General features: G+C 36.3%; 1 protein-coding gene across 2 annotated transcripts in view; it reads right to left on the reverse strand.

Moving 5' to 3' along the window:
• asic1b (acid-sensing (proton-gated) ion channel 1b) overlaps positions 1–25953 on the reverse strand; it is a 189603-nt gene that overhangs the window by 146956 nt on the left and 16694 nt on the right. For both annotated transcript variants that reach the window (XM_084417370.1, XM_084417372.1), the window contains exon 2: positions 24696–24891. In XM_084417370.1, the coding sequence (XP_084273496.1) occupies positions 24696–24891 (196 nt within the window). The remainder of the gene's footprint in view (positions 1–24695; positions 24892–25953) is intronic.

Raw genomic sequence — 25953 nt, forward strand, 5'->3', positions numbered from 1 at the left:
AACAGAAAAATTCATTCAAAATAATGTCAAACAATGCGCATCTCGGCGAGTATCCTAGTAAACATAGTCAGTTTTGGCTTAAAGCTGCTAATTTTTTTTTTTAGCATATTCACTGAAACCGACATTATGCTCCGACAGAACAACATAAATCAGCCGGTTTTAGAAAGAAACCCGTGCTTCTACCTCCACCTGGAGCCTGTTATTTGTTTTGCAAAAATCCTCCCGGTTCTTCTGGTCCAATCAGCGCAGGGCTGTGTGAGATCTGACTGTCAATCACAGTTCGTGCACACGCTACAGATCCCCCCTCCCCGCGCACGTTACAATATCACGTGCACACGCCTGAAGTTCGCAGGTGTGTTGGATTGTACGAAGCGTGATGGCGGAGAGAAAATCTACTAACAAGCTTCCAATTCCTCGGTTATTGCTATCTATGGATAGATTAGCCAGGGCAGCCGACCTCCGAGTCCATGGTGTTGATCGATGCTGAAGAGACGGACGCGTTCACAGAAAATCTGGTGCACACGCACTGACGAGCACGAACTCGATGGGAGGGTGTTCACTGGTAGTGGGGGAGGGGCATGAGGGTTGTAAACATTCAACATTTTGGCTAAATCGACCCAATCTGCCAGACTTGCCGACTGCAGCTTTAAGGGAATGTAAACAGTAGAGAGATGTGTATCAGTATCAGTGTGTTGGATCTGTGCATTAGTCTTAAAGTAACAGCAGCCTAATATTCCTGCTACTCTCTGTTTTTTTTGTTTTTTTTATGTAAATCAAAGAAACAAACACTTTTTTTAAAAAAATACAACTTTTGTAACTTATAAGGATATAAGGATAATAATGATTAATCTGTTTGATTTATACAGTGATGTTTAATATTTGATTACTTTATTCAATGTCTCTACCTTAAAACTGTTACTTGTCAATTAGTTAGGCTAGAAGTTTTAGCTGTGGTATCAAAATTGGAATATAGAATTGTGAATTTTCAGTAATTTTGGTGTCATAACTGCCAGTTTCTGCACTTTCATGGCTGGTAAATATATTAGGCAATGTTTGTAAATGAAGTAACAATGTCTAATGAAGGTCGCATGACCAAAACTTAGCATTAAAATATTATTTGCAAACTATAGCAGTGTGCTGGATTCATCATTCCTTATTTTTTTGAAGTCATGAAATATTATTTTTAATTTATTTATTTTAATTACATTTAAAGAATTATATTATTCTATTCTAATTATTGAATTTGCACTTATTTAATTTATATAAATGAAAATACATTTATAAAAATACATAATTTATATTGTCTAGACACACACACATTCCCCACTGTGATATAATTTACACAAATAATGCCCTGTTTGGAGAAGTATGGACACAAACACAAACTCTGTGCTGCTTCTATATTAACTATTGTCTTCATTTTTAAACCGGTTTAGATTTTTCAGCAACATTTCCCTCCAACAAAACCAATTTCTCACATCTGAGATAAGACCATTCAAAAATAAGCCCATCAGACCAACATCATCTGCTTTCCATAGATAAACAAATGCACATATTGTCATTAGAAGTGGTGTTTGTGGTGTTGCAGCGATATTTGAGAAACCAACGAGAAGCAGAAGTCATTTTATTTGAGGGAGCAGCTCTGTGCCGCCCACTCGCTCGCAGTGATTTGTAACCTCGGCGAGGAACATCTATTGTGACTGTCAGACCAACTTTAATACAGCATTACTTTCTTATATTAGAAACACACACACACACACACACACACACACGCACACACACAAATGTCAGAGCTGTTGCTGTTCTCGTTCAAGCATGAAATATACGGTCTATAGAGAAAGGGAACAACAGAGCACAGGTAACCAGATAAACCTGCCAATTTAATATCAAGATATGGTTATGGAGGGAAAAGAACATATTGTGAGCTTGTGATCGTATGTGATGAGAAAGGCACAAAGAAATATATAAACATGTCTTTCTATAGTGCTGCCATCGCTGACAGTCAGTGAAAATGAAGGCAGCGCAACATGCGATCCAATTCATCAACGAACTTCTCAACAGGTGCGGCTCTTTTCAATCAATCAGTTGAATCGATTGGTGAATCACTTTGAATCAAACACAAGAGTCATTGGTCTGAATCAAGAATTGAATATATTAGCAATTCACTTTTTCACTTGTGTATAAAAATGTTCAAACTTAAACATGTAATTTTTATTTTTAAATTAAATAAGTAAACATCATAGACAGTCAATTAAGATTTTATCAATTTATACTACTACTAGTGCAAAGTGCCTGTGCAAAATCAGTTTTTGTGTGTGTTTTTAGTAATTGTTGGTTTGGTGTGATTGAATGCTCATTGTTACAATTACACAGCAAAAGTTCAGTGACATTTTTATTTGTGCATGGTAGAAAGCACGCAGTGAACTCCGAGAAAACACTATGGTTGAGCAAACAGTTTGTGAAAAGGCAACTACAGTGATGCCCGTGAAAGAGACTGTGAACGCATTGAATAGGATATGTTTAGTTGGTGAATAGCATAGGCTACTATTACACAGTAGCGATAACGTTAAGCGCACCAGAATGAAATATAATATTCAGAAGTAAACAGCATAGCTGACTTATAGATTCAGTTTACATCCACAAATGAATAAGCACGTCGCGATTCAGGGAGCAGTGCAAAGTGCCCGTGCAAAATCAGTTTTTGTGAGCTGATCGCCGTCAAAAAAGTTCAGGAGATATTTCTTAGCGACGGCTGATTTCAACAGTTTCAATATGATAGCATTTTGAAGAAAAAAGTGTCATGAATTTATTGCATTTTTGGGGAAAAATAATCAGTTTTTATAATAAATCTTTGAAAATCCAAATCTGGATTTGAATTTTTTATGATATTATAACCTAAAGATGCTATGTGAAAGTTTGAAACAGAAAATAGTGGTTTTCATCTTGCCACTTTCTTGGTAAAGAAAACACATTTTTACTCAAATTAATCAAAATGGATTTATCACGTTTTGGAACCAAACTCTAATATTCAGAAGTAAACAGTGTAGCTGACAGATTGTCAGAATGTTTATTTTTAAACCACAACCTTCTTGGGGCTTCTTTGACCGATACAACTCTCTGTTTATTTTTAAACCACAATCTTTTAAAAATGATATATTTAACGATATCTTTTGCATTTCTCATCCAAACAATGTCAAACTTGGCACTGCACTTACTCGTGCCCGTAGCGAGACACCTGTCAAGTTTGAAATCAATCGGACTAATCTTTTAAAAATGATATATTTAACGATATCTTTTGCATTTCTCATCCAAACAATGTCAAACTTAGCACTGCACTTACTCGTGCCCGTGGCGAGACACCTGTCGAGTTTGAAATCAATCGGACTAACGGTTCGAGAGATATGCGAGGAACAGACACACACACACAGACAGACAGACAGACAGACAGACAGACGTTTCTGTAATTTATAGATAGATTAATAATAAAATATATTTATGATAATTCTGATTATTTTAAATTTTAAATTAAAAAATATATATATAATAATTATATATACATGTATATACAGTACAGGCCAAAAGTTTGGACACATTACTATTTTTAATGTTTTTGAAAGAAGTTTCTTCTGCTCATCAAGACTGCATTTATTTGATCAAAAATACAGAAAAAAAAAATTATATTGTGATATATTATTAAAATTTAAAATAATTGGTTTTCAATTTATTATACTTTAAATTATCATTTATTTCTGTGATGCAAAGCTGAATTTTCAGGATCATTACTCCAGTCTATCACATGATCCTTTAGAAATCATTCTAATATGATGATTCATTATCAAAGTTGGAAACAGTTCTGCTGCTTAATTTTTTTTCATAACCTGCGATACTTTTTTAGGATACTTTGATGAATAAAAAGTAAAAATAAAAAAGTGTAAAAAAAAAGCAGCAATTTTTTTTTAAAATAGAAATCTTTTGTAACAACAATATACACTAGGCTACTGGTCAGTAATTTGGGGGCAGTAATTTTTTTCTTTCTTTTTTTGAAATAAATAAAAAAAATAAAAAAATTTTTTTAATAAATGCAGTTATTTTTAACCTTTTATTCATCAAATATATCAGGCAGCAGAACTGTTTCCAACACTCATAATAAATCAGAATATTAGAATGATTTCTAAAGGATCATGTGATAGACTGGAGTAATGATGCTGAAAATTCAGCTTTGCATCACAGGAATAAATGATAATTTAAAGTATAATAAATTGAAAACCAATTATTTTAAATTGTAATAATATATCACAATATTAAAAAAAAATTCTGTATTTTTAATCAAATAAATGCAGGCTTGATGAGCAGAAGAAACTTCTTTCAAAAACATTAAAAATAGTAATGTTTCCAAACTTTTGGCCTGTACTGTATATACATGTATATATATATAGTACAAATGTAATTATTCTTCATACAACTTATTTACGATGATAATAATAATAATAATAATAATAATAATAATATAATATTTAATGAAATAGTATTTAACATTTATAACAGCATTATTATTTTTATTATTATTATTATTATATTAAAATATTTATAATAAAATAAGTATTTATTCTCAAATGCCTGCCTACATGTTGACTTTTTTAAAGAAATGTTAAAAATTCTAATTTGTAACTTTACTCACTTGAAATACTGTCTGGTTGTTCATGAGTTAAAAAAACACCCCCAACACAAACAGTCTAGAAGTTGTATTGCAATTAATAGTACTTTTAATTAAAAACCCGCTAGTTTCCCCATCTAATAAAAACTAAAGTTTTGCTTTGCAGTAGAAACACCATGCAATCACACATCGAGAAACACGAAACAACTTATTAGCCGCTCTGAAATTGCTAATTTAGCCTGAACTGAATGGACTAAACAAGCTATTTACCCTCACAGGCCCAGATATAGTGAGAGGACAGGGAGCGATAGCAGACAGAGTGCTTTAGTCCTGAGTTAGCAGCAGGTCAGCGCTTTTCCCCGGCCCGGCATATTACGCTTTCATTTCTGTTGCCCACAAACACGCCGACGGTAAATAAAGTCATTCACGCGCTCCGCTCAGACCCCGCCGACCAGTGTCACCACAAACCAAGAGGCCAAATAAAAAGCGTCGGGCATGAAAGTGTGCACTTAAGTGATTTCTGGGGCTTTTGCATTTCTCTCCTCGCTCTGCGCTCACAAATATCCATGGAGAGCAGAGATAAGAGCAGAAGAAAGCAGAAGACTCACAGCGAGAGCAGAGGTCGAATAAAAGACGCGTTATCACTACAAACATTAATTTGATTAGCCAGAAATGTGGCTTCTAAAGGGACAAAAGTGTGCGGACTGGAAGAGAAGTTGGAATGTTAGCTGCATAATTCAGGTCATGTACAACACTAAATTACTCATTTTATTAGCATAATGTGACATATTGGGTTTAACACGATTTCCAACAAGGAAAAAAATTATTTGAAAGATGTTTTGATTGAATTGTTATGGAAGCTTGTTTCCACCATGGAAATAAATTGCGATCTTATATCTCACAGTTCCTAGTTTATAACTCAATTCTGACTTTTTCTTCTCAGAAGAATCTTCTTCTGATCATCACCAGTTTACGTGTCATTCGCAGGAAGTGTGACGCTAAAGAACGGATGTAATGCGTCTCATTTATCTAAATTCTTCAAGCAGAAAAAGCAATCCTGCCGCTAGTGAAGTAGCTGACAGCCATCAGAGATGTGATGATCATTTGTTTCAGATCAGAAGCGCATCAGGACCGGCATTATGTGCTGTAAAGAGGCAAAGGAGGAAAACTAAAAGTAATGCATGCTAACACATACTGTAGGCTAAAAACTCAACGTTTAGAAACACCCTAAGTGTCCACACATGAAAACTGAACATCATTTATATTTAATAAAATGGGGATAAAATATTTATAATGTAAATAAACTATTTAAAAACATAAACGTTAATCTGAAATAAAGATAAATACTAAAATAAAAATAAAAATAAAAAAATAATCCACTAATGAACCCCCTATGCAGAACAAGTAAATAAAAGCAAACTATGAACTTTAAGAAGAATAAGCTAAATAAAATAAATCTATATATAAACGACAATTAATGGACCTCCTATGCAGAATAAGGTAAATCTAAAACTAAAAGTAAATAAAAAATAGTAAGTTAAAATAAATACATAAACATTAGCTAAAAAATAAAAACTAAGTTAAAATCATTTAAAAATACAAAAAAATAATAATATTATTACTACTACTACTAATAATAATAATAATAATAATAAATAACCTAAAATATATTAATAAATACTGAAATAAGTAATCACTAAGCTAACAAATTAAAATGTATAAACACTAAGCTAAAACATAAAAATAAATAAACTAACCTAAAATAAATAAAAAATAACCAATACTAAGTTAAAATAAATAAATAAATAAATAAATAAATAAATAAATAAATAAATAAATAAAAGTAAAAATCGACTTTATGAACCCCATAATATATGCAGTAATAAAAACAAACTCTATATACTTTATGCAGAATAAGCTAAATGAAATAAATCTATATATAAACAACAATTAATGGACCTCATACGCAGAATATGGTAAATATATAAATAAAAATACACTATTATTCTCATATGCAGAATAAGCCAAATTAAAAAATAAAACATAAATGAACAATTTATCAATTTCCTATGTAGAATAAGCTAAATTGCGTACAGAATTCTATTTGCAAACAAGGTTAATTTGCATATATTTGTAAAAATGTCAATAGTGTTATTGAGTGTAAAATGTGAACGAAAACTATCAAAAATCAATTACCATGTTTTGACATCAAAAGTTGTTGAGAGCAAAACTGCAGTAACAGGTGAATACATTAATAAATACTGAGGTTAAACATATGGCATTTAAGTGAGAAAAGCACAGTTAACACTGTATAATCCTGCATGTGAATGCACTTGATGTCAAACTGCACGTCAAGTTGTGATATGCGTTCAATAATAACAACATCATAAGTTCAGGGGATGTTGGGAAGCGGCTTCCCCGTCCTGCCAGACAAACCTCGAGCCCGGTGCGGTTTCGTTTCTTCAAAAGAGATGCTATGAGCTTAATAACTGCCTCTAGTGCCCGTCTCAAGGAGCCAATTAGCCGGGTTTCTCTCGATGGGTGACACGGAGCTTTTAAGCGGCCGCTTGGTTGTGATCAGTTTTGATATTTCCATTGCCGTGGCATCACTGCGCCGTACATCAGAGAGCATGTCATCACGGAGCCATGGCAACCCAGGAGCCATGGCAACCACGTCCGGGGCCCTAATTAGTATCCTGGTGTCTGTTCAGAGCAGAGACGCTCCAGCGGTCCACGGACGACGGGAATGAGGAGCACCAGCGGTTTAACTGCAGGTAATAGAGGCTATGAAGGGCTAATATGGAGCGCTGGCTGTGAAGCTGAACTGACAAACACGAGCCTTTTAGCTTCTCTGTTCGTTTATATTAATAGTGCACTTTGACAGAACACTTAAAAAGAAACAGGGAAACCGGTCAGACTGAATTCGAACCTGCGTCTCTTAGAAGTGCACCAAGGCTTAACGTGTTTGTTGTAGTGTTGCACGGTGCACCGATACTTCAAAAGTATCGCGATTCTTGGAAATTAAAAACGTCACGATGCCTAAATTTATTAGTATCGATACTTCTAAGAATGACCGCGTTCCAGATTTGTAAGGCCGGCGACACACTGGTTGCGTGGCGTGTCCGTTTTTATTTCAGCTCCCATGTTAAGAGCTTGCACACTGCCTGCGTGACACGCGCGCCTGAGCCGCGCGGAAAACGCGTGCATGCTAGAATAGAACCGACGACTATTTTTCACGCGACACACAAGCGTGTTGGAATTGTTTCCAGGCAAAATAGAATAGGAAAAGATGTTTCTATGTCATTTTGACACGAATGCATATTAATAAATGACATTTTGATGTTTGAAAGTCTAGGTTTTGACATAAATGCAGATATAAATGTAATTTAAAAAATATATTATCGATTTTCAAATACTGCACCTCTCAATCAACACTGCCGACGTTGTCTTTGCTGCTATATATTTGTTTAACATGAAGTATAGGCCTTCCACAACTCTCTCCATATGTCAAATATATCACCAATGAGGCTTATCATATGTTACCAATATTAAACATTGGTTAATATAATCGCTGTTCATATTTTTATTGAAAGTTCATAATCAAGATAAAGTTATTACCGGTAACTCTTATGTTTCTTATGATAACTGAGATAATGCTGCTAAATTTATCATTTTTTTACCTTGAATGTCATTGCTCTAATTTATTTTTTATATTTTGATATTTCATATTTTGTTCAAATGTTTAATATATCTGCTGTTCATATGTTCATTTATTAGTGTGTTATATGATTAGAATGTTGTCCCGGTTTTGAAATAAAGCACAGCAATGATATTTGAGAGTGTTTCTCCCTTTTCAGGAAAAGTATCGAAAAAGTATTGAAATCGCAATTCTAGACTTGGTATCGGTATCGAAACAATAATTTTGGTATCGTGACAACACTAGTTTGTTGGCCGTGGCTTTTCTGTTCTAATATGCAACACACAATTCAACTTTCTGCAGACAGATGACTCATTTCCGAGCAGCAAAAACAGCCAGGAATTAAAAAAAAATTGATTTCCATGTAAATTTCTAATCATAAATACAAAACATAAACAGAAAAAAAGTCTAGAGTGGCTAATAATAATAATTTATACTTCTCTACAGACTTAATTTGTAACTTTTTATAGTGACTATAAACAATTTCTAATTTTCTTTCTATAGTGCACTTAATTTATTGTTAAAAGTAATAATATAATACAAATTTAATATTAAATATTAACAACTTATTTGTATTTATTACAACCATTAAATAGCTTTTAAATCTATAAAATATATCTCAACCGTTGCTGAGTGTGTTTACATGAAATTTCTAAATATACATGTATATAAATATAATAATAGAATAAATATTTTTCCGTTGTGCTCAATGTCCTTATACATTTCATTAGCTTAAAACTGCTCTTTGAAAGTATAAAAAGAGACTATAAAAAAGAAATATATAAAATAAAAATTAAAAAAGTTTTTCATGCAGTTGATAAATATATACTGTATATATTAATAAATAATTGTTCTGCTGCGTTTAAAATGTGTTCTAAAATATTCCGCTTGAAATTGCTCGGTAAAAGTGTAAAAAGTCTATAAAAAGAAAATCTGTACTACATGCATTTAATAAATATACAGAGCTGTTTTTGCTTTCTAAAAAAGTATCTATAAAACTATAATTAAAAAAAATCCTTATCCAGTAAACAACTTAGTCATAAAAAATCAATATACGTTTTGCAGGTGCCACTACAAAGGCCAGGATCATTTATATTTATTCACCCCTTTGATCAAAGTGTTCTTCAGCTCGTACACTTCCGCCCCTTGGCAGTGCTATATCGCGCATTCTGTAGTCTGGTACACAAGCCAAGACCGAGTCAAATCCTGAGAGCGCATGTTTCCAGACGCCACTGAAATGTCAGAAGTGATGGTGCGGTTCCGGATGAGCGAGCGGCGTTTCCTGGGAGAGGGAGCTCTGAAACCTCTAGAGCCGGCCTCATCACAGCAGGCGGTCCGGGGTTGTGCCACTGGATCAAGGCCTGCAGGACGACGGGGGCGATCCATTACAGGACTGTGAGCCAGAACCAGCGCACCGTATCCAACACAAGCAGCGGCTCGTAGCCGAAGGAAATGTGTGAATACGACCGCGGATATGTGAATTGAAACACAGAGTTCCCTGTCGTACTATGCTTTTCTGGGCAGGTTTGAGATGTAATCGAATATGGGCAGTTTAACCCTCCTGCTGTGTAAAGAAGAGGGTCAAATGCACCCACATTGGTTTCAATGCCATTTGCCAAACATCGACACTATTAAAAACCTGTAAAAACAAAACCTTTAGCCACTTTTCCACCATAGGACCATTTGATTTATTTACCAAATACATTACATTGTCATACTTGTACTTAGGGATGTGCCCGAAGCTTGTTTTTGAATTTAGCCATTGAAAACGAATAAAACACATTCTATACGGAGCCCCTAAAGTGACATTGTTGGGCTCCCTGCGGTGCTCGGTTACATAAGTTTATGTATCTATTTATAGACTACAATCTATCTAGTAGTAAATATGAGACATACTCAAACACGGGAAAACTCCAGCAACAAAACCATAGAGAGGATCACAAGATGCTTTGAAGTGCCAAGTTGTGGTCTTTTGCATTCCCATCCTTGTGATCCTAACATTAAGAAAGCCTGGATTCATTTTTTTCTTAAAGTCCCCCTGTGGTGAAAATCAAGTTTTTAATGTTGTTTATATGTCTATGTGGTGTTTTTATGCTTTAAGGCAAACCATGTGCAAATTCATAAGTCAACACCATTGCTGAGTATTTCCTCTTTAAAACTGCAGTGAACCAAAGACAGTCTCAAAAACACAGTTTGAAATCGCTGGTGTTTCTGACGTCACAAGCTACCTTGTAACCAATCAGGTCAACGTGTGATCGTCGACGAGTTGGATCTCTGAGCTGCTGTGAGTGAGTGGAGGCGGGGCTCGTTTGCATATTCAGTTATCTGCGTATACTAAATGAAGCAAGGGTGTAGAGTTACATTCAAGCTATTTTAAGGCATGAAGAAATTTTGATCAAAAATGAATTTTAAGGGATAACAAAATTGAGTACAGGGGGCCTTTAAGAAAGTTCCAGTCAGACGCTTTGTTCGCTTCATTTACAGCGGATTTGTTTTTTAAAACAAGACACAGTTCGACGCAGACTTTTCAGATAGCCTATTATGATGTTTTTTGATGTAAAAATCTTGATAATATTATAAGTGGACCTCAGAGAACATAAGGGGTGGTTGATTATGATTTCACTTTTCTAACTTTAGTTAGTGTGTAATGTTGCTGTTTGAGCATAAACAACATCTGCAAAGTTACAATGCTCAAAGTTCAAAGCAAAGGGAGATATTTGCTTTTAAAGAAATCGCTTTTTAAGGACTACAACAAACGGCTGGTTGAGACTACACAACATTCCTCCAGGGTTAGTGACATCACCAACCCTAAAATTTACATAAACCCCGCCCCCTGAACACGATTTATAGATGATCAAGACAGAATATGCTAATCAGTGACTAGAAGATAACTACACATAAGCTACATAAATTCATCAACCAACCATTCAGAAACATCCTGTTGCATTCTACATGTTGTCACTTCTTCTTGAGTCTCTCCATCATTGTCTGAATACGGTGTGAACATAAAAGGCTAAAAGTTTTAGAAATTTTCAGTGCAAGTCTGTGTGAGGTAAAAGGACACAAGCTATTGAAGCTCCGCCACCTGTGCCGGGAGCATCAGCTCATTTGCATTTAAAGAAACAGACACAAAATGGTGCGTTTTTGCTCACCCTCAAAAAGGGACAATTTTAACATGCTATGTAAAAATATTTGTGGGGTATTTTGAGCTAAAACTTCACATACACACTCTGGGCACATCAGAGACTTATTTTACATCTTGTGAAAAGGGCATTATACCACCCCTTTAAATAAAAAAAATGCAGTTCATGACCCATTTACACTAAAGTTTGAGTTAGAATTTAATTAATCTGAAACAAAATGCTGAGACTTATTCACACACTTTGAGAGAGCCACAATAAAGGTGTTATTCTTTAAACGTACAGCCTTGAGACATCCTTTCTCAGCTGCCAAAAACCTTTTTGGCACAGAGTACTTGAGCAAAGGTCATTCTTACCACCCACCAAGAGCGACATGTAAAGTTTGCTCTCAGAATGAATGGAAACATTGAAATAAGGGAGCGTGTTTTAGACCAGAAGAAAGGGAAAAGAGAGATAAGAGCCAAGCAAACTGAGAGAACAAACTATCACCATCATCAGGAGCAAAGCCAGACTCTTTTTGTACAAATTCATCTTTTACACCCTCTGCAAATCTGTGTAGACCCTTAAATACTTAAATGCATTTCAGAACAGAACCAAATGAAAAACTGTAATATAACCATTGGGATGGTTACTTTGGAAATATAATGGGTTAGAGTAATAGAAAAGCACTTCCTCTATAAAAAAAATGTCAAGAGATTTACAGATTTTAAACTAAATCACCTGATGTGTCACTGTCTAGTCATAGTCAATGAGACAACCCATCAGTTTTACACATCGCAAATAGTTACAGATGCTATACTGCCTAACAGATCACACCGGGATAATGATCCTTTCAATCTGAAACAAATGGCTCTGACCACCGGCACAGAAAGTCAACGTCACATTAGAAGAGTTTCCTTACAGGATTATTCCTGTTTATCATGCACAGGACGTTCTCTCCCGACTTCCTCTCTCATTCTTTCTCTCTCTCTCTCCCCCCAGAGCAACGATAAGTTCCCGGCACACGCATCAGCTTCCTCATTTCAAGTGCACACTTCCTGTCTCTGAAAAGCCCAGGCGAGCGCTTCTGATCTTCTCCAAAGCGTTCATAATTGATTCTTTAAGGGATAAGCTGCTCAAGATCATTTCATATTCCCAAACCCTCTTCGTTTTCATTGAAAAACCAAGAGTTTTGAGGGCCAGCGGATGCCAAAGTCATTATTTATGGAGTTAAACGGATTGCTCAGATCGTCATGTCATCGCATTTTGTCTTCACTGGCCTGGATCGCCCGGCTCCTGCCTTAATTAAAAACGCCGGGGAGTTGTAAAATGCTCAGGAGGGATCTGGCAATGTTTTAAAGGCCAGCGCAGACCTGGTTTATTCCCACTGGGCAAAACCGCCACTGAAAAATCAACCGGAGTTGTGAATTCAATAATGTGACCATATGAATTGTATCAAGGCCTGATACAGACGACATCTGGCGAGGAACTGCGCCGACAGATGTACGCTTCATGATGTCTGTCGGCTCGCCAGAAATACTCAAAGCATCGGCCTACGAACCAGTGGCAGGCCTGAAGAAAAGATGCCTGCAGGTGAACGGCATCTGAATATAGGTGTGTGGATAATATCCAATTCATCCAATATCCATATTATCCAGTCGAGGTGGGATAATAAGAGCGACTGATGATGTCAGCAGACAAGAACAGTGGTTTCAAAGGCAGGAAAATAATCAAAAAGGTAACACGATGACCTGAAGAATTCATTCAGTGCCATAAATGATGACTTCACTGGCTTCCTCTCTTAAGATTTCAACTGATTAGTTCCAGAACTAATCAGAGTGTTTGAACGAATCATTTGCGTAAATGATTGAATGGCTCACTTATAGACAGTCACTTTTTTATTTCCTGAATAAATCAGTGATTGATTTTCAATTAATTGGTTTAATGAATGATTAAATGACTCACTCCTGAAGACAGTCACTTGAGTTGTTCATGAACGAATCTGTGTGTTTCAGCCAATATTTCTGTTTCTGATTAAAACTGAATAATTCAGTAAAGCTATTCATTCAAAAACAATGACTAAATCAAAAGACAGTCACTATAGATGTGTTCCTGAATTAATTTGAACAAATCGGTTGAGGAAATGATTCAATCACTCATTTATAGGGTCGGCACCAGGACCCATGAAGTGGGTGGGCATTTAGATTTTCCCTTTTCATTCATAAAGACTTGATTTGTTTCTGGACGAAACTGTTTCACTCATTCATAAAGACAAATCATTCAATTAATTCCAGAATGATTCCGTATGTTTGAACAAATCAGTTGAATGGATGAATTAATGACTTTGTGTGAATGATAAGTTTAACTGACTCGCTCATAACGACAAAGACAGTCACTGTATTTTTGTTAAATGAACTGTGTTTTTGAACGAATCATTTAAGTGAATTAATCAAATGACTACCTTAAAAATACAGTAAATTGTCACCACCAGTGATGCAACCTGCACACAGAGCCAAAAAAAAAAGAATGCTGTATAATTATTTCATCATGAACCATTTATATATATATAAAAACTCACTCAATTAGATTCATATTGAATCATTGAAAAGTGTCACAACAGTCATTTATTCGTTCATTTATGTATCTGGCTACACTGGTCAAGCCGTATGAGAGCTGAAACCACACAATAAAAGATGCATTTTCAATACATTGTCTTATAATTATACTTATTTGCAATCTTGTCATATTCAATTCAGATTGCACTCCCACTACTTGAGTAAAATATAATATTAAATTCAGTGGTGGTACTTCGCACTTTTACAAATCAATCTATTATAAGCAATTACGAGAAGTCAGTCAAGCTTTAAATTATGACAGAATTGCACAGAAGAATCTGAAATCTCACAGGATGAGATGTATGATGATTCAGTCAATATCCCATGAACCCTTGGGTCGACAATTTACCGTGGTTAAACTGAATCAAATTAAGTGATCACCACAGATAATTAGACACTAATAAAACGCTTTGCATCCTATTGATCTCCAATGCCTTCATAGAAAAACATTGAATCTGCTCCACTCGTTGCTTAACGAATCATTCTCAAAACTAATAAGATGCAGCCTCCATTATGGAAGAGAAGTAACACATGAGATCGCTTTCATTTCTCAGTTGTTTCTCTTAGACTGTAAATGAAGTAGTATGCTAATTTCTCAGATGTTTCTCCTGAGAAAACCTGTGCTAAGTTACTAAGACGCCAAAGTCTCTATCAAAAGTTGAAAATGTCAATTTGAACTCAAATCTCATCAATCTAAGCTTCTCTCCATATTCAATTCAAAGGAATTCTTCAAAGGAATTTTAAGAGAAACATCTTATACTGAAGCGAAACAATCTCCAAGCAACATCTGAGCAATAAACTTTTGCTTTTTTTCTCAGCATATTGTCACAGAGGTCACTGCCAACTTGAGCCTCACCGAGGACCCATATGTAAAACATCAGACCCTCTCGTCCCTTAACGACCCTGTTCCTCATTAGCCCTGCATTTATAATTCACCAGCCGGGATCTAATTGATCACTACAGTAATGGAGAATTGATTGATCTGGCCTGGAAGCGAGTTGTGGGAATCATAACGCCGAGCGCTGAGGTCTCTGATGAGCCCTGAATGACAATGAAGACACCGGAGGGATTTAAAGACACAGAACTTCAAGAAGCTCATGTGAACTTCAGATAATATGCTTAGCGTCACAAGGCTGAAGCATGCAAACGTTTTCAGGGCATTCTGGGTACTGGTTAGACAACCAGACACAATCTGAAGACCATGTGGAGATCTGTGCAGGCTAAAGCCATCAGCAGGTGTCTGACCAAGAGATGTCATTGATTCATGCCCATTATCAATGTTCTTAGAGTCCTGTGGAGAAAGGAATGGATCGGCTGGCTCAATAAGAACGATCTCAGGTGCTAAGTACAAGTGGGCGGGGCTACCGACTGTGAGGGGAGGGCTAAACCAATCAGACGCTTGAGAACAGTGTCAACACAGAATATCATTTTTCGAAAACAGATTATCGGAGTACCTTTTACATGAATATACTATTTCAGTCATTCTACTTCAGAATTTTATGTTTAATTCAATGTGTTACTTGCAAATTTCTAAGTAAGTATTTGTGAAATACCTGTATGAATTTTCTAGTTTGGGTGAACAGTCACTTACTTTGAACATTTGAAAATTCAAGATTTCAATTAGTGCTCAAAGTTGTCAAGATTATTCTTACAGAATATTTCACCTTGAAGGGCACTTCGGGAAGGGGACGACATTTGCAGGGGCGTTCCAAACGAAGTGAACAACTGAATCCCTTTTACAAAGGGCCCTTCCACAGGTCCGTTAGGGAAGGGAACGTGCGGTGGTCACTTCAAGGAAGTAATTTAATTTATTTATGGTGTTGTTCTGCCTTTTGGAGTGAGAAGGGCATAGGGATGCTCACTTCCGATTGGAATTTTCCCTTAGTTTCACCCTCATGGACATTTAGTTTGTATCCTTCAATCACATGTCTCATTTGTTCTCAGTTTCCCACCACTTGTTTGTCTCCTAGGTAACTCATTGCGTTTTAGTTTGTTTCCATGGTTACTCATCAGTTCCCTCATTTGTATCACCTGTGTTAATTCAATCATCATTGTTTTCACTTATATATATATATATATATATATATATATATATATATATATATATATATATATATATATGCCTGTGTTTTAGTTCTCATTTGTCGGTTCTTGTTAATGCTTATGTTCAGTTTGGTGTAGTTCTCTTTTGGTTAATAAAGTCTGTTCACTTTTATCTTCGCATCATATACACCACACTCAGCCAAAGTGTGACAAAAGTAACTTTTGAAAAGGAATTTGTTGCCTTCCAACACAATTGCGTATTTCTGGGAATGAGATTTGCCAGACCAATCAGATCAACACTGACCTAAGCCATGTCCATATTTGGTGCTAATTTGAAGTGAACTGTTCCAAAACCTAGTGAGCTGCCAACCTAGGTAGTATTTTAAGAAATCATAGGCATGCTGCTAATAAACTGGCTGCACAATATATATACTTTTGATGCCTCCTTAGAAAGCATTTTTGCCATTAAAAAAAAAAAAAAGTTGAGTACTGCATTTTTAGAAGACAATGAGATGCGCGAAACAGCAAAAGTTGCGAGTACAACGGTCAAATCATCTAGTACATTAACATAGAAAATCAATGGCAGATTCATATGTAAACTTCGCTAAGGCGGTGATCCCAGAATGCATTGTGGAAAAAAAAAAGATTAATCCAAGACGGCAAACAAGAATGTTGATTATGAAAACGTATTTATTTGTAACAATGAAAAGTGTATCATTTTAAATCAACTACTATGATTATTGGACAAAATGAAGCTGCAATAATATAAAACATAAATATTAGATGAAAAACAAATTGAAATTAGAACTGTTGCCTTGGCAACTCACTAAAAATAAGTTTACAAAAATTTTAAAATGTTTGCAAAAAGGAATGAAAATAATAAAAACTCAAAATTGCGAAAACTGAAATAAATTAAAAAGTAAATAGAAATATTAAGCAAAATAACTTAAACTACAATTTAAACCTAAAAATAAAAGCCAATTCAAAATGAATAACATAAATACTAAAATAACACCTCTCACTAGGTTTTGTCTTTTGAAAAAGAGCTGAATCCTCCCAAATTGTATAATTTGTAAGTTTCACTTCAAGCTGCACAAATGAACCCAAAATGATTCACTATTGAAATGCATCTTAATTACAGGCCTGTTTGAAGAACGTTCAAACGTATTGAGTTGTACGAGCTCCAGTGAGTTTAATACATCTCTGAGCAGTTTGCCAATATATATATTCATTAATTATAACTGCGGATAATTTAACTCTGATTGAATCTGCTTTGCTGAAGGAGATCGTTATCATAAAGACGCAAATTAGCCACAGATTGGCCACTGATATCAATACACATCTGCTCAAATCTGCACTTTCTGTAACATAACCGTGTGTGTGATCAGTAAAGGAGAGCATGAGCGTGTTAGCAGCAGGTTACGGGCTCGACGAGCAGCAGGGGTCATGTCAGCTCAAAAGGACACGATCACCATCTGACCTCTTGGCCGAGACGCCAGCGTTACCATTTTCCCTCTGACATAGTGAAGATGAAATATCACCTCCCATCAAACGGCGCATACAAATGAGAGAAAGAGAGAGACTAAAAGGAAACTGCACGATTCTGTGGAATTACAGTCGGATCATTTTGGAAAAGCATGCTAGCGTACTATTGTATCCCACAATGCAATGTGCTCAAGATTTTTTAAATATATTTTTTAAAATCTTAATTAAATAAAAAAATACTAAATCTTTTTAAAAACTGGATTAAATGAAGCTACATTTATTTAATATATTTAACTGAATTATGCAAAGTAATGAGGTCATGTGACAACTAGCATACGACCATTTATCGTTGAATATTTACTGTTTAACATGCTATTCATAAAATCACAATAATGAGTATAAACTGCACATTTTGCCTGCACAACTAAAAAGCAGATTGCAGATGCAGAAATTAAAGTTCCTTCTATTTGACGAAAAAAAAAAATTATAATAATAATAATAATACTGATCTTTTTCATGGATCTGTGCTGCAGGTCTGAGGGGAAAAAAACCCTTACGGGATTATTTACTGGATTAGGAAGTCCAAAAATCTCCTGGATGATTATGATAATACAATGTATTTGAGATTGGCTCTGAAAATACGATGGAATTGTTGACTATGCAAAGCAGGGAATCTTTTCACTCTGTCGCGCATAAAAATGTAAATTTAGGCCAGTTGCAAATACTGTTTATTGGGAAGTGAAAGTAATCGGCTTTGCCTTAAAATCACAAAAGGCCTCCAATTTCCTGACTTGCGTTCCTGTTTGAGAGGGAGGTTAATCGCCCTCTAAAAAAAAAAAAAAAAAAATACCCTCCAATATGGTCAGAGCAACTTTGTGTTATTTTCTTCCCCATCAGAAAACAATCGAGTCCATTCACATCAAAGTGCTTCAAAAGAGGGAAAGAAAGAGAGAAATCAAAGGTTTGAAGAAAGACGGCCAGGTTTGATCGAACGGGAACACATACGCGTGAAGTGCTGAGCCCTGTTGAATTGTCCGTCAATCACATCTCGTATTCATAAGACCCACATACATCAGTCGGAATGCAACATCTGAAGAGGTGAGAGGAAGCGGAGGACCGGAATGAGCCTAAAAACAGTCTCTGGATCTAAATTAAGCTAAACAACATGGAGAAATGACTAGATTTTTACATATTCTAAAGAAAATGGTGGCAATTGGCTGGTAAAAAGTTAGCACATTGACACTAGGGTGGTTGCTAGGGCGTTGCTATGTTGCCAAGGTGCTCGGATTGGTTTCAATGCATTGTTATGAGGTTGATTATTTGTTTGGGAGGTTGCTAGGGCATTGCTATGTTGTCAAGGTGCTCGGAGTGGTTTTAATGCATTGTTATGCGGTTGATCATTTGTTTGGCTGGTTGCTAGGGCGTTGCTATGTTGCCAAGGTGCTCGGAGTGGTTTTAATGCATTGTTATGGGGTTGATCATTTGTTTGGGTGGTTGCAAGGGTGTTGCTATGTTGCAGAGTGGTTGCTAAGGTGTTTTGAGTGTTTTAACATGGTGCTGTGAGGTTGCTAGAGAATATGTGGGTGGTTGCCAAGAACTTCAGGGTGGTTGCTTACTGGTCAGAACAGTTGAGTTGCAAACAGGACTACAGTAATTACATACAAAATGCATACTTTAATAGTTCCCTAACAAAAAGGGTGAGCACTAGTAATAGAAAAGCTTGACTTGGCAAACAATGCTAAATATGGCACTTTACCAGGACAGAAGGCATCCAAAATGTGTCAAGGAGCAGAAAGGACCTCAGTGAAATCACATAATCTTCTAATGCTGAATTCATGAACATTAGATTGTAATTCTCTAAAGGGACCAGCGAAACACATCACCTTTACAGGAACACCCACATGAGGCGCTGATATTGGGCTGAATATCAAAAAAATAAGATGTGTGTGTACGAACAGTCATGAAATCTCTGGTTTAAAGCCATAACGCCGTGAGCGGATACACCCACTCACTCATTCACACATCCGTCTTTCCAAAAACGATATGAGAAAAGAAGGGTACTAGCAGACAACAGCACATTTGAGACCCTCGCACACATTTCACTCACAGTGGGAGGAAATTAAAAACAGAAATGATAATTTCCAGCCTAGACTCATGACACAAACGGTCTAGTAATATATTTTGTTCATTTATATTTATGAATCAATTACTACTGATTTTAAGAATCAAATACTTACTGATTTTCATAAATGTTTGAATTTAACATGCATAATGCAACATGTTCATTAACAGTAAGCAAGCTAATTAATGTGACAAATCAATCACAAATTGTAATTTGACATGCAAATGTTAATATAATAATAACACAGGGCTGTTGATTTTCCATGTTCATTTAGTGCAATAAGAAATATGCAGTTAATAATTTCTCCGATTAAAATAGCGTAAAAGTGTTCTTCCCAATTTTCCTGAAAAACAATAGCTGACCAACAATAACAATATGTTGACATTTGGTAGAATATTTTAACAATTCTCGTCAGCCACAATAATGTCATCAAGTCTTCATTTAGAAGCTTTTCTCAGCACAGATTAATATACGCAATTAATTAGAGTAAATAACTGGAATATTACGTAATTCATTTGATTTCAACTAAGGACAACCCTAATGGTGCACTAAAAGCAGGGTTTCTCATTAAAAATATAACAAAATCATGCAGCCATCCATAATATGTAAAGACAACCAAGGCTTTTTTCAGAAACCCATAACATGAGGTTAAAATGGTCACGGGAGATGTTTTGGTGGTGCGTTAGAAATTGCTAGAGTGGCATTGAGAGGCCTTCTATAGCCTGCTAATCTGGGATAAGGGTAAAACGTGTAGTGGAAATACTGAATTGAACTGCACAGGGTGTATATTTTCTAGTGAATGAAGCCTTCTGTCCTTCTAGGGGATTTGAGCGTTAAGTGAAGTTTGTTTTCATGGTAACTAGTTTAAAGAAACTTTCCGCGGACGTTCTGCAGGGAATTCTGTGCTCTGGAAGTTCAAACTCTTTATCACAGAAGCAGCGGACTGAGGCGTCGAGATGAGACGGATGCATTTATATTAACAATCAACAACAAACGCCTGAACTCACACTGAACTCGGGTCTGTTTATAGGCCGCCGTGTTCTCTCGCTCAAGGAACCTGTACTAAACGGCCCTTCTGGTGTTGTGTGGCTTCTTATAATGAGAGAGTAATTAAAGTGCACCGGACGTTTTTTACAAGAAGGTACAAGAACTACCAAGAGATACATGACACAGCACTTGAATGTTTTTAGACGAAAGCAAAAGAAAATATGGAAAAATGGAGAGAAAGAGAGACAGAAAGAGGGACAGACCTGGATGGATGGATGGATGGATGGATGGATGGATGGATGGATGGATGGATGGATGGATGGATGGATGGATGGATGGATGGATGGATGGATGGATGGATGGATGGATGGATGGATGGATGGATGGATGGATGGATGGACAGACAGATGGAGAGATGGACAGGTGAAGGGATAGATTGATATAGGGACAGATAGATGGATAGATAGATGGACGAAGGGACAGAAATAGGATAGGAACATATAGACAGATGGACAGATAGACAGACTAAGGGATAGATATATTGGGAGGGAAAGGTTATTGGGAGGATGAATAGATAGAAGGAGGGGTAGACATGATGGATGGATGGATGGATGGATGGATGGATGGATGGATGGAGAGACATACAGCATGTGCTTTGTCGTTAATCTTAACACACACACACACACACACACACACACACACACACACACACACACACACACACACACACACACACACACACACACACACACAGCTATCTTAATGGAGACATTGCATAGTCAGCTAGTTATAAATACTAGGTTATAACCTAAATCAAACCTACACATAAATCCCATCCCCACCAGAAAAAAAAAAACACTAGCCTATTTACTTTATTTTTAAGCAAACGAAGACATCCCCAAAAGGAGGTTTGGGAGTTTTTCTCAGGTTTCTCTCACTTCTGGGTACAAATTTGTCCCCAAAATATGGTCAAGTAGGTGCACACACACATACACACGTAAATTCGCACACACACACACACGTGTCAAGTAAAGGTAGTTTAGCTGCTTCATTGCTCATGTGTGTCTCATCATACAGTGTTATTGCTCTCTGCTGAGCTGTTCAGCATCAGCACAAACACACACTCACATCAGCACAACGCAGCTCGTATACATGTGTGCGCTCACACACAGCAGCTGGGGCTTATGGGTCCACTGAGGGAAACGCCACAAACCCTCACCAACATCTCAAGCGTACTACAGTCCTGTCCTGCAGCTGAGCTCATAGCTGGACCGTCACATGATTCTCGAAGAGGATGAGGTCATCAAAGCAGGTTTAGGTTCTTATAAGGATCTCAAACACACACACCATTGAAAATTAGCACTTTGTGCATCTGAAATCTGTTATTAGGAACGGCAATTAATTTACTTAAAAGGGTGTTCCTGCTTGCATACAGTTCATTAGATATCTGTCCTTATGTACGTTACTATATAAATTAACCATCAGCTCAAACGAGTTAGAAAAACAAATTGTTTAGCTGTTTTTCATGAACCAAAAAAAGAAAAAGTCATGCACATCATGTAAGAAAAAATAAGTTTAAAAAATGAGTAAGTTGTGACTGAATTGAGTGAGAGTTGAACATTCAGTCAAAACTACTCAGAAAAACCCCACTAGAAAAGCAAAAACATCTCTAGTGCAAAAAAAGTCAGGACATATTTTTGCTTAGAATGAAACGAGTTTCTCAAAGTGTTACATTACTAGCGAAGAAAGCTGAGTTTGTAAATTTCCACTATTACGTTAAAGCTCAGACGTTGAGAGGCCGAGCACAAACTCTCTCACGCTGGAAGTTGTTTTAAATCAATTGTAATATCGTTTAGATCTTCTGCAGTACTTGGAAATGTCAGTGTTCATATCTCGTCAGCGTAACACTAATTAATTGCCTCTTGTCAATAATCAATAATCAATACGGTCCTCGACCAGCTCTTTAAACTGATCTATGAAGTCAACACACCTTAAAAACCTTTCCATTACAGTTATTCATGATAACCAGGATGGTAAGATCTTAAACTAGCAATCTCAATGCTTGAGCACTAACTAAAATAAATAAGTAATTTTATAAACAATCTTTACATTTTGGAATGAATCAAAAGTGTCGCTAACAGATCATTGTGCTACAAAACAAACAGGCATTTCACCGAATCCATTCAAGACAGTCGACTTTACAGGAGACGATAGATCTCAAAGAGTTAAAGGGATAGTTCACCCAAAAATAAATATTATCCAATAATTTACTCACCCTCAAGCCATCCTAGGTGAATATGACATTCTTCTTTCAGTCGAACACAATGAGTTATATTAAAAAAATATCCTGGCTGGATGACTCCAGGGGTTAATAAAGGCCTTCTGAAGTGAAGCGATGCGTTTTTCTAAGAAAAATATCCATCTTTACAACTTTATAAATTATAATCACTGGATTTCGGGGTCTAGAAGTCTAAGGGGCTGTTTACAAGACACGACAACAGCGGTTTGGGTCCCTGAAATCGCACATTTTGAAAACGGGTTTCAAAATGCACGTTTTTGAAAACGGTCTCCATGTAAACAACAAAAACACGAATCTCTGAAGACGATGACGTCATGCACGTGCGTATTACGTGTTCAGTCTATAGTGTTTCATCGCCTTCTAATGGCCTGGCAGCAGAATACAGCGTTTTTAGTCGTTTTCGCGGATCCGTGTGAATCGGGATCGTTTTGACAATGTACGCGGACAACTCAAAGTAAAAACTTCTCCATTTTAAGCACATCGTTGTCTTGTAAACGTACCCTAAATCGAGGGGGATCTTGAGTTTGCTGCCCAGCCCTATTAGTTTGAACCGCATGAGGCATCTACTCTCACCTAAGCTTATGCTACTCCAACATCCTATGTCATGCGTCAGGTCAGAGGTCACTCTTTCCGGTAACTCGCATACCACCCTTACCGGAGACCAGTGATTATAGTTTATAAAGTTATAAATCTGGATATTTTTCTAACAAAAATGTATGGCTTCGCTTCAGAAGGCCTATATTAACCCCCCAGAGCCATATGGATTACTTTTATGATGGATGGATGCACTTTATATGCCATTATAAAGCTTGGAAGAGACAGGATATTTTATTATATAATTCTGATTGTGTTCAACTGAAAAAAGAAAGTCATATACACCTAGGATGGCTTGAGGGAGAGTAAATTATGGGCTAATTCTCATTTTTGGGTGAGCTATCCTTTTAAATTGAGCAAACAATGCTAAGTTGGTAAATTTCCACTATTACATTAAAGCTCAGATGTTGAGAGACAAAATAATCAAACACTAACTCAAATCGTGATATCGTTATCATGAAATGTGAGTGTTCTTCTCTCGTCAGCCTAACATGAACATAATTAAAGAAAATGATATAAAGGCTCTTTCAAATAGATCAACAATTGTGGATCAATGTGTAACAAAACATATTGCCATTTTGCCAAATCAACTCAAAATATAGGTCTTTACAGGTGCAAAGACAAATACTTGTGCTCTTCAAGTAAAAAAAAACACAAAATGCAAAAAAGCTTTCCCTCTCCGGATGTTATCAATCACATACAGCAAGATGATGAATAAACCCATTTCAGAAACCTTATCCTAGAATCACCAGGGGAATAAAATAATCTTTTAAGTGAGGCCTCTTCTCGGTATTATCAGAGGATCAGATCGATACGACCCCACGGGTAAAAATAATCTCTCGCCATCTCTGCCAGGCAGCAAATCTCGCTTCAGAATGACTGTACGAGCTCAACGCGCGACCTAAAGATGACAAGTCCACTTCGCTCTGGAACACTTTGCCTTTGGTGTATAAGTTACATGGAGGACAAAATGCAAAGTACCTAGAAAACACATAAATACAATTTTCCCATCATTCCAGTCTCCACCGATCGGATTTCGTCCTTCAGAACACCTGAAACAGAGATTGCGTTCATGCTCACCACTGTGAAGTCTTCGGCGCTGCATTCGGCTCCTCTGAAGTAGCAGGACAGGAGCATTTCCTTAATGTCGTGGCCCGTTCGATCGTAGAACTCGCGCATGTTGAAGGGACGAGGCTTGAAGCTGGAGAAGTCCGCCTTATCTTTCAGGGTCATCATGACGCTCTCCTCCACCATGTGTGTATCCCGGATCTCATACCTGATAAGATAAGACGTTTCAATCAGAAAATCTTGTTGAGTTTAGTGCATTGAATGCTCAATGGCAATGGCTTTAGAAAAAAGTACCATGGTATTACAATGGCAAAGCCATCATGGTTTAAAGGACTCCTACTTTCCTGCCCTTAACCGTGTTAAAACTGCTGACAGACCTTTTCTTAAAAACTTCCAGAACTGACAGAACGTGATGAGAATCAGAAAAAATAAGGGTTTTTCTCGAATGCAAAAATGTATTAAAGTTAACACATATGCAGGAATTTGTTTAATTTATGTTTGTTTTAAAATATAAATATGCAGCTGCATGAATAATTTCATGTCACTGTGGGTTTCTGGCCACGTATTCAGTGTTTGACAGTGAATTTGTATCAATAATTTAAATACTAGCGAATATCAATATATTTTGAATATGACTACATACAAATAGAACACAGCATATCATCTTATTATTTACAAGATAATTTTACATCCTGACAATTACAGTGCAGTCCATTCTACAAATGGCATTTTCAACATCTGTAGCCTACATCGACGTGTCACTTCACCGAAGTAACTTAGAGAAAGACATTACCACCAGACTACAAGAAGTTTGGGTAAAATAATCGCGGTGAACAGGAGTCTCGGCCCTCTCGGTGATGTGTTACCTCAGGAGTGGTTGCTAGGCAGTTACAGATAAACAAAAGGATGTTATGCATGCGCAGTCAACAAAATGAAACTGAAACAACTTTTTATTCCCATTAAGTTACATAAAATCAAAAATAAAAATTTGTTTCGTTCTAAAATTTCTTTAAAACAAGTGTCCTGCTCGCCATACTATGGAAGCTTGTTTCCGCCACGGAATAAAAAAAAATTGTAAAAGGTAACTGTGTCTTTTATCACACAATTCTTTTGTTCTCAGAATTGTGAGATATAAAATTGCAATTGCGAGTTATAATTGCAGAAATGCGCGATATAAAGTCAGAATTTGAAAAATTAAAGAGGTAAACTTGCAATTTTTTCCCTCACAATTTCGATTATATAACCTTTTTATCATTTATCGCAATTCTGA

The sequence above is a fragment of the Rutilus rutilus genome (assembly GCF_951802725.1).
Source record: "Rutilus rutilus genome assembly, chromosome: 8".
NCBI lineage: Eukaryota > Metazoa > Chordata > Actinopteri > Cypriniformes > Leuciscidae > Rutilus > Rutilus rutilus.